This window comes from Myotis nattereri (genome assembly GCF_964212035.1).
Source record: "Myotis nattereri genome assembly, chromosome: 1".
NCBI lineage: Eukaryota > Metazoa > Chordata > Mammalia > Chiroptera > Vespertilionidae > Myotis > Myotis nattereri.
Genome location: NC_138075.1, coordinates 115286674 through 115295837, shown reverse-complemented (window position 1 = coordinate 115295837; position 9164 = coordinate 115286674). Strand labels below are relative to the sequence as shown.

Genomic DNA, 9164 nt, shown 5'->3' with positions numbered 1-9164 from the left:
TTCATTTTAATCATTGTACCTTTTTTATTTTTTTTTATTTTGTTCTATTGCATTGGCTAGAGCTTCTAGCACTATGTTGAATAGAAGCAGTAATACGTCTTTTTGTTTTGTTACTGACTTGAAAACAGTGTATCTAAAATTTAACACGATCTATTACTAGGCCTATAGTCTGGTTTAGCTCCCATTGTCAGTTTTCTTTTATTCCTAGTTCGGTTCTTTAAGAAAAGTCATAAATGAGTGTTAAATTTTGTAAAGTGCCTTATCTGCTTCATTTGATTGTAAAACCAACATCTTCTGGGTTTGTTGGAAAATTCTTTGTCCTCTTTAATAGTTGGTTGTAGGATTCCATGTCTTCTATATCCTTATAAATTTCTTTTAGCTCAATCTACCAATTTCTGTTAGTGGTATGTTAAGACCTCCCATTCCTCATTGTAATTCTGTCAGGCTTTGCTTTATATAGTTTTCACATATTATTCTCAGCTTGAGAGTTCCTCACTCTGCCTTTAAAGTCTTTTATTTATGCCATTAAAAGATTCCCTTTCTTTCAGGGTAGGCAAGTAAAATTGTTTTAATTTTATTCAACATGTCTGTCTGTCCACACAATTAAAGGGAATCCTTGTTAGCTTGCTGTTTCATTTGCCAGAATTGAAGATTCCAGACCTGCTTTTTTCAAGTTTTATAATCTACTAGAGGCCCAGTGCATGAAATTCATGCACGGGGGAAGGGGGAGTCCCCTCAGCCAGCCTGTACCCTCTCCAATCCAGGACCCCTTGGGGGATGTCCGACTGACGGTTTAGGCCTGATACCCGGAACATCCCTCTCACAATCCTGGACCACTGGCTCCTAATCGCTCACCTGCCTGCCTTCCTGGTCTCCCCTAAATGCCCTCCACTGAAGGCCAGGTCGCCCCCAACTGCCCCCTCCCTGCCGACCTGGTCGCTCTTAACTGCCCCCCGCCCTGCTGGCCTGGTCACCCTCAACTGCCCCCTGTCAGCCTAGTTGCCCCCAACTGCCCCTCCTGCTGGCCTGGTTGCCCCCAACTGCCCCCCCCCCACTGGCCTGGTTGCCCCACATGGCCCCCCCGCTGGCCTGGTTACCCCATGCAGCCTGCTGTTCAGTCATTTGGTCGTCCCTCACTAACCCCCCTGCCAGCCTGGTCGCCCCACGCAGGCTGCTTGTTCAGTCATTCGGTCATCCCTCACTAACTCCCCTGCCAGCCTGGTCATAGGTAGCCATCTTGTGAGGGCGTTAGGGTTAATTTGCATATTACCTCTTTATTATATAGGACTAGAGGCCCGGTGCACAAAAATTTGTGCACTCGGTGGGGAGGGAGGATCCCTCAGCCCGGCCTGTGCCCTCTCGCAGTCTGGGACCCCTCGGGAGATAATGACCTGCTGGCTTAGGCCCGCTCCCAGGTGGCAGAGGGCAGGCCCAATCCCTAGGTGCAGCCCCTGGTCGGGCTCAGAGCAGGGCCGATTGGGGAGTTGGGGCGCCGCCCCCTGTCATGCACAGAGCAGGGTGGATTGGGAGGTTGCGATGCCACCCCTAGTCACGCTCAGGGTAGGGCCGATTGGGGGGTTGGGGCACCACCCCCTGTCACACTCAAGGCAGGGTCGATGGGGAGGTTGCGGCGCCACCCCCTGTCACGCACAGAGCAGGGCCAATCAGGGGGTTGGGGCACTGCCCCCTGTCACTCACAGAGCAGGGCCCACCAGAGGGGTTGGGGCTCCGTACCCTGTCATGCACAGAGCAGGGCCCATCAGGGGGTTGGGAAGCTCCCCCCTGTCACTCACAGAGTAGGACCGATAAGGGAGTTGGGGCACCGCCCCCTGTCACACACAAAGCAGGGCTGATCAGGGGGTTGGGGCGCCGCAACTGTCACACTCAGGGCAGGGCCGATGGGGAGGTTATGGCTCTACCCTGTCACACACATAGCAGGGCCCGTGGGGGGGGGGGGGGCACCGCACCCGGTCACACACAGAGCAGGGCTGATCAGGGGGTTGGGGCACCGCAGCCTGTCACACAGAGCCGCAGGGCGATCAGGGGGTTGGGGAGCTCCCCCCTATCAGGAACAGAGCAGGGCTGATCAGGGGGTTGGGGCGCCTTCCCCTGTCATGAACAGAGCAGGGTAGATAGGGAGGTTGTGGCCCCGCCCCCTGTCACACACAGAGCCGCAGGGCAATCAGGGGGTCGCTGCCCCCTGTCACGCTGATCCCAGTGCCGGGAGGCCTCGCGGCTCCGCTGATCCCGGTGCTGGGAAGCTATTACCCTTTTACTATATAGGATAGAGGCCTGGTGCACGTGTGGGGGCTGGCTGGTTTGCCCTGAAGGGTGTCCTGGATCAGGGTGGAGGTCCCCACTGGGGTGCCTGGCCAGCTTGGATGAGGAGATGATGGCTGTTTGCAGCTGGTCACACACCCTTCAGGGTGGGTGTCCCCACTGGGGTGCCTGGCCAGCCTGGATGAGGGGCTGAGGGCTGTTTTCAGGCTGGCGGGTGACTGAAGCTCCCAACTGCTCCTTTTTCTTTCTTTTTTTTTTATTCTGGGCCAACTTTAGCTCTGAGGCTTGGCTCCAGCTCTTAGGCCTCGGCTGCTGAAAGCAGGTATCTGGTGTGTTTGGGTTCTATAATCGAAACACTGTTTCAACTCCAGCTCTGAGATCCCGGCTGGCTGAAAGCAGGTTTCTGGGGTTTTGTTTAGCTTCTATATTTGTAACAATGTTTCAAACTGCAAGCTCAGAGGCCGGCAGCGGCAGGCGGGGAATCTTGGAGTCCTTCGTCACTGAAGCAAGCAAGCCTCATGTTCGCTTCAAGCTACCTGGCTGCCGGCCGCCATCTTGGCTGGCAGTTAATTTGCATATCACCCTGATTAGCCAATGGGAAGGATAGCAGAGGTATGGCTAATTACCATGTTTCTCTTTTATTAGATAGGATTATCAGCAAACAGGGCAGCTCTCATTAGTGACACCCAGGAGAGACAGGCCATGCCTCATCCCACTCTTCCGTCTGGCCTCAGCAGGCCCAGAGTTCCCAAGGGTCCTCTCCTGAGCCACCAGCCATGCCCTGCGATCTGCCTAGGTTAGCTCAGGTGGGCACACTGTGGAGCTGTCTGGGCAATGACAGAGGTTTCCTAATGGACATGAGGAAAGCTAATCAGGGGACACTTCTGTCCCTGACTTTCCCTCCTATGCTCTTCATCTCAAGGTCACTGATCGCCTCCTCCACTTGTGGGATCAGTTCTTTCCAAACTTCTGAGCCGATCCTAATGATGCATCCAGTCCACCATTCATTTATCCAGCCAGCCAGCCAGCAGCAATATCATACATATGCTCTAAGCTGTATAAACTTGGGCTAGTTGAACTTCAGTTGCCTCATCTATAAAATGAGCATAATAGCATTGACTTCATAGCAGCGGTCACCAACCTTTCGGACCTTGTGGATCACCAGTGGTCCGCGGACCATCAGTTGGCAACTGCTGCTTCATAGGATAGTTATGAATATGGAATTAGACAGTGCTTATGAAGCAATGACACATACTAATCACTCTGTTATTATTGCCTGTTATCTCCATCACACACTCACTGATTCATTCAACTAACATCACCTACTGTGTGCTAAGTCCTGGAGATACAAGACACAATTCCTGCTCTTGGAGGTCCCTGTCTGGTGGAGGGCCAAGTGGACATCAGATGAAAGGATGATGTAATGAAACTAATAGTCACAATTCACCATGCTTAGTATGTGCTGTGGAGAGCGCAAAGGAGACACCCCCAACTCAGACTAGAGTAGTGAGGGGGGAGTGGGGGAGGGGGCAGAGAAGGCTTCCTGGAAGAGGTGACATTGAAGCCGAGTCCTGAAGTATGAGCAGGAGTTCAAAGAAGGCTGCAAGGCAATCCTGGCAGAAACATAAAATCAGGTTGTTTTTTATAGGGCATTGGAGATTGTGGACTGGTGTGTGCAGTGAAGCAAGAAGAGGTGAAGACTGACTCTAGAGGTGCAGGGCCCAGGCCTGGGGACAAGCTAAGGAGTGTAGGCACTGCTATGCAGAGGGCCAGTGAGGAGTTCCAAGCAGAGTGCTGAGGGCAGGTGTGCAGGTTATGAAGGTGCTGCATGAGTGGATGGGGAGCTTAGCTGGGGGGACTGACCATGTACAACAGCCCAGTGCACAGACCCCCAAGCTTTTGAGTGGCAGCTGTGTCAGGGGCTTAGATCCCTGAGGGGTCATCACAGGCATTCTCTTGGCCCTGGATTGCAGCCCACCTTTTCTCCTCCTCCCCATCCTCCTGCCTCTTCTGGCTCTGGCTGAAGCCCTGGCCTCTGCCCAGGCCCCTCCTCCTGAGTTTCACTATCCTGCTCAGTGCAGAATCCTAGCCTCGCTCCTGCGCTGGAGGAGACTGGCCAGAGGCACCGGGAACTGGGAGTTGAGCAAGCTGGGTTGGAGCTAGAGCAGGGAAGGATGAGAACCACACAGGGTGGGGGTAGGAGAGCGGTACAGATAGGGTCCTTTCCTCTTACCCAGGTCTTAGCACATGCTGTTCCTTCTGTCCAGAACACTTTCCCTGCCACCCTTTGGCGCAGCAGCTCTCCATTCTTCAGGTCTGTTCAGCTCACACCTTCCAGGAACCCTTGCTCACTCTCCCCACCCAGGCTAATGTCTCAGCTATGTGCTGGGACATCTTCTGGTTTGTGCCATCACATAGCTCCCGGAGTAGTGATTGCCAGTTGATGTGCCTGCTCCTCCCAGCTGGTGAGAGCTCTGTGAGGGCAGTCATTGCCTCATTGATCTCTGCATCCAGTACCTAGGCCCATGCCTGACACATGCTAGACTTAGACTTCATAAATGTTGGCTGAATGGATGGGGGCTAGGATGGCCAGATAGATGGGCAGGTGCATAGACAGGCGATGGGGAGGTGGGGGAGGGCAGGAGGGAGAGAGGGTGAGAGGGAAGGAGGGAAGCAAGGGCAAGATGGGTGTGTGAGTTCCAGGATAATCTCGAGGCAGGAGGCTGGTTTCCATGACTTTCTTTGGCTGTCTCCTTCGGTGAGGAACTTCACCAGTTCTGTTGGAGAAGGGGCAGGAGGCCTCAACCCCCTGCAGTCCTGTCCACTGGGCAGCTCCCTCCTACCCTCCCCCACTCCCGAGTGTGATTTATAGTCTCAGCTCAGGCTATGTGACTCATGGTAAGTCACCTGCCCTTTCTGGGTCTTAACCATCCCATTTGTAAAATCTGGGGCTCAGTATAGATGTCTCTTCAAATTGAACAGGCCTAATTTTGGTGCAATATTTAAAAATGCTTCATGGGTACCACAATAGAGTACATTTTGTATCTCACACACACAAAAAATCAAATGGTGCCTAACCATGCAAATGAAAAAAGGTTGATCATGTTTTTTTGCTGTGCTTCATATAAATAGTGGTTTCAAATATGCTCTTGAAAGAAAATTTACACCCCATCATCACGATATATTGGATGGCCAGTCTATAACATTTAGCCTTCTCGCTAAAGACCCTTCTACTCAGCAGCCACAGCTCTGTACCTCCAGACCTTCCCATAGACCCTACAATGACAGAACAGGCGGTTGAGGCACCAGCAGCTGAAGATGAAGGATGTCCCCAACACCACTTGCACAAGTCAAGGGGCTGTGTTGTCTCTCCCCGCCCTCAACTGTGAGCTTCTATGGTGGAGACTGAATCTTGGTCACCTCCCATCCTGGACCATGCCCGGGAAATCTTGGTAGATGGCCTTTCAGAGAATACCTCCTCTTCTCAGAAATGGAGTAACTCTGGCCTTCACTCTCATTAGGACAAGCATTTGCTGATAGAGGTTTTCCTCTTCCACACACTGCGGCCAGCGAGCTCCGACTCCAACCCTATCTTGGCACCGGTGGGCAACCGCCAGGCCAGCCCTGGGCACACAGATTTCCTGGCTGGAGCCTGCCATCTCACCCTCTGCTGCAATGTATGGTTCTGGACAAATGAGTGTGGCCCAAAGAGATGCCGTTTTACGAGCATGTCAACCGACAGAGCTGTAAGCTGAATTGCAGCTCAGCCTCTCTACTAGTAAAAGCCAAGGGACATCCTCTCTCCAGCTGAACGACTCAGTGCAGCCCAGCTGTCCTTTCAGACTTAGAATTATCACTCCTTTAAAAAAATTTGTGTTCTTGTGTGCAATAACAGCAGGCAATTGTTTGTGCTGATGTATGACTTTGACAGAATAAGAAGTTTGAAACCTTTAGTCCACAGTTCTGGGAGACTTCGCCAATGGGGGCAGGAAATCCAAGAGCCTGGAAACTACCCCAGCCCGACCCCCTCCCTGGGTCACTGACGGCACTCCTTTCTGCCCCTTCTGCAAATCCTTCCAAAGCCTTTGTGACCAAGGGATTGAAGCCCCCCCCCCCCCCAAAAAAAAAAACAACAAACACCTAAACTTAAGGTTTTAAAAAAAAACGATCTAGGTTTTCAGGGTCCAGATGTTCGTGGACACTTTGCGATTTCAATTGCAGTTCATATTTTTTCCAGCTTTGCACTGGCAGCTATAGAAGACTTTGGTGTAACCTACTATATATAGCCTTCCCCTCAGGGAACTTTGTCCTGCCCACCTGCCTGCAGGAAACCCCTGATCCCACCCCACTCCCTGGGGCTTAGACGGGGAGGGCAGGATGTGGTGAAAGCACCCTCCTTCACCACCCTGCATAGTCAGCATGCAGACTCTGGAAGAAGAGCTCATGTTCACAATGACAAAGGCAATCACCCAGGATTCAAACTTGAGGGTCAGGGTGGAACTGTGAGTGTGTAGAGAGGTTGGGGGGCAATTAAAACGCAACAATAAAGCCAACCTTTAAATAGTAACTTTTAAAAATATAAAAACAGCTCATTACAATTACTTTTCATTTTCTTCTTTCTTCAGGAATCAACTTCTACCCTCACCCTCCCTTGTGGCTACAGCCTTAACAACAGTGGCAGATGAACATCTGAGACAGTGAGAGAGAGAGAGAGAGAGAGAGAGAGAGAGAGAGAGAGAGAGAGAGAGAGAGACATACCCCTGGCCACCTCTCCCCCAACCTCAGAAAGGTACAGGGTGCCTGGCCAGCCTCCATGGCCTCCTCATCACATCAGGGGGGCTGCTGGCCCAGGAGCAAGATCACTGAATACGGGCAGTTTTCACCAGAGCCCCTCCTTCCTTCTCACCAAACAGAATCACACATTACAAAATAAGCCATAAAAATGCAGTATAAAAATTATCTTCCATACAATTACATCCATGGAGAGCCCACCACCAGGACTCAAAGGGCCTTTAGTTTTTCCTTAAAAGAAGAAGAAGAAGAAAAAAAAAAAAAGACCAAAAGAAAAAAAAAAAGCCTAACTCCTCGGAACATTTTGGTACCAAAAAGTGTCACTTGCAGCTACTTGTAACCTGTTTGGGCTCAGAAGAGACTGAAAGCTGCAAAAGTCACCAGTGTGCCAGGACATCGGTGCCCCCACCTGCCTCCTAGTGTCCTCAGCCCCTGCAGCCCTGCCAGACGCAATCCCGCAGATTAAATACACTTTCCCTTGTGGGCGGGGGGAGGGAGGGATCACCGGCAGGAAAGGGGAGAAGGCATTTTATAAAAGGACATCACTTCTAATTCTTTATTCAAATTTAAAAAAAAAAAAAAAGCACCCACATCAGTTGCTATTTTTCTCTGGTAGCTCCCTGAGCTGAGTTGCTATGCTTTCCTCCAACTTTCTGTCCTTTTTAGGTTCTGTCTGCTGATTAAGAAGGGCTGGAGAGGGAGTCCTCTGAACTCCGTTTCCCAACATGACCAACTGTGCACCAAAGAGATGGAGGTGGGGAGAGTGAGGGAGCTAGTCAGAGCCCTGAGAGAGGGTGACCGAGGGCAAGAGGCAGGCAGCGCGGAGGCCACAGAAAAATCTGACGGGCGCTGCTGCCCTCAGCCCGGGCCGGGCCCACCTCAGGCACTGTCTGTCCTCTGTGTGGCATGGTCTTGACCCTCCTGGGACCATCCCAAGCCTCCTGGAGGCACCCTCATTCCAAGGGACCCGACTGGTCAGCCTGGTTACCAGGGCAGCTCCCTTTCTCCATCCCGGGACTTCTCTCCCCATTCCTCCCTCTCCCTGACTCCCCTCCCCAGGCGGGAACTGGAAACTTCTGTTAAAAAAAAAAACAAACACAAACCACCACCACCATGAGTGGAGTACAAATACAGCAGGCGAAACACACGGCTAGCGTTTCTGGTGAGAAGGGGCCTCCTTCCCCACTGACCAGTCCGAGATAGGAGTCTGTTATTTACATTTTTCACAAATCTTGTGCGCTGCACAAGCGGGAAAATAAGATCCCCATCCCTGGCACAGGTATGTGGTCCACTCCAGTGTCCCCACCCCAGGGCAGGGGACGGGTCAAAAGAAAGGGGAAGGAAAGACAGAGATTCACGAGGGTGTCTTTGGGGAGCTGGAGCCGTGAGCCTCCACATAAATCTATTAGTAGCATCTGCCAGCACGGTGAAGGGGAAGAGGAGAGAAATCCATTGGAGTCTGTGAGACACATCACCTCGGCCCGGAGTCGCACTGTGCCGGCGCCCGCCCAGCCTGCCACAGCGCCGCCGGACCGCTCGGCTGCTCCCGGGCCTCGCCGTCCTGGGGGGCCCGCACCAGGATCTCCCTGTCACAGTTGAGTCTGTTTCTCCCAGAGTTTGACAGCCCTGTTAGAGTTCTTGTTTAGTAGATGACCTCATAAACCGTGGCCTTCTTGTCACCAGAGCCTGTTACAATATATTTGTCATCCGCCGAAATGTCACAACTCAAGACAGACGAGGATTCCTTAGACTGGAGGAGGAGAGGCAGGAAGGTGCAGGACGGAAAAGAAAGACAGGAGTCACTTTAGCGCCGCACCACTTCAATGATCCAGATTAAACCCTCCCCCGCCCGGACCTCCAACCTGCAGTGCACACAGCGTGGCCCTCAAAGGCAGCCCAGGAGGTGCTTTCAGGTGGAGATGCCCTTCCACGGGCTCCCAGCCACTGCAGTGCCCACGGGGATCTTAGATGCCTGGCCCCAGATCTTGAAGAATCATAAAAAGCCTCCTCCCTCTCCCACCTCTTTCTGGACCCTTTTCCTCCCGCCCCACCTCTCTCCTTACACTGAAAGGTTGAGATGAAATTCGACCTTC

At 52.3% G+C, this 9164-nt stretch overlaps 1 protein-coding gene across 2 annotated transcripts in view; it reads right to left on the bottom strand.

Moving 5' to 3' along the window:
* Positions 1-6836: 6836 nt before the first annotated feature.
* Positions 6837-9164, bottom strand: part of TLE3 (TLE family member 3, transcriptional corepressor) — a 45908-nt gene continuing 43580 nt past the window's right edge. For both annotated transcript variants that reach the window (XM_081095782.1, XM_081095783.1), the window contains one exon: positions 6837-8821. In XM_081095782.1, the coding sequence (XP_080951908.1) occupies positions 8714-8821 (108 nt within the window). In that variant the 3' untranslated portion in view covers positions 6837-8713. The remainder of the gene's footprint in view (positions 8822-9164) is intronic.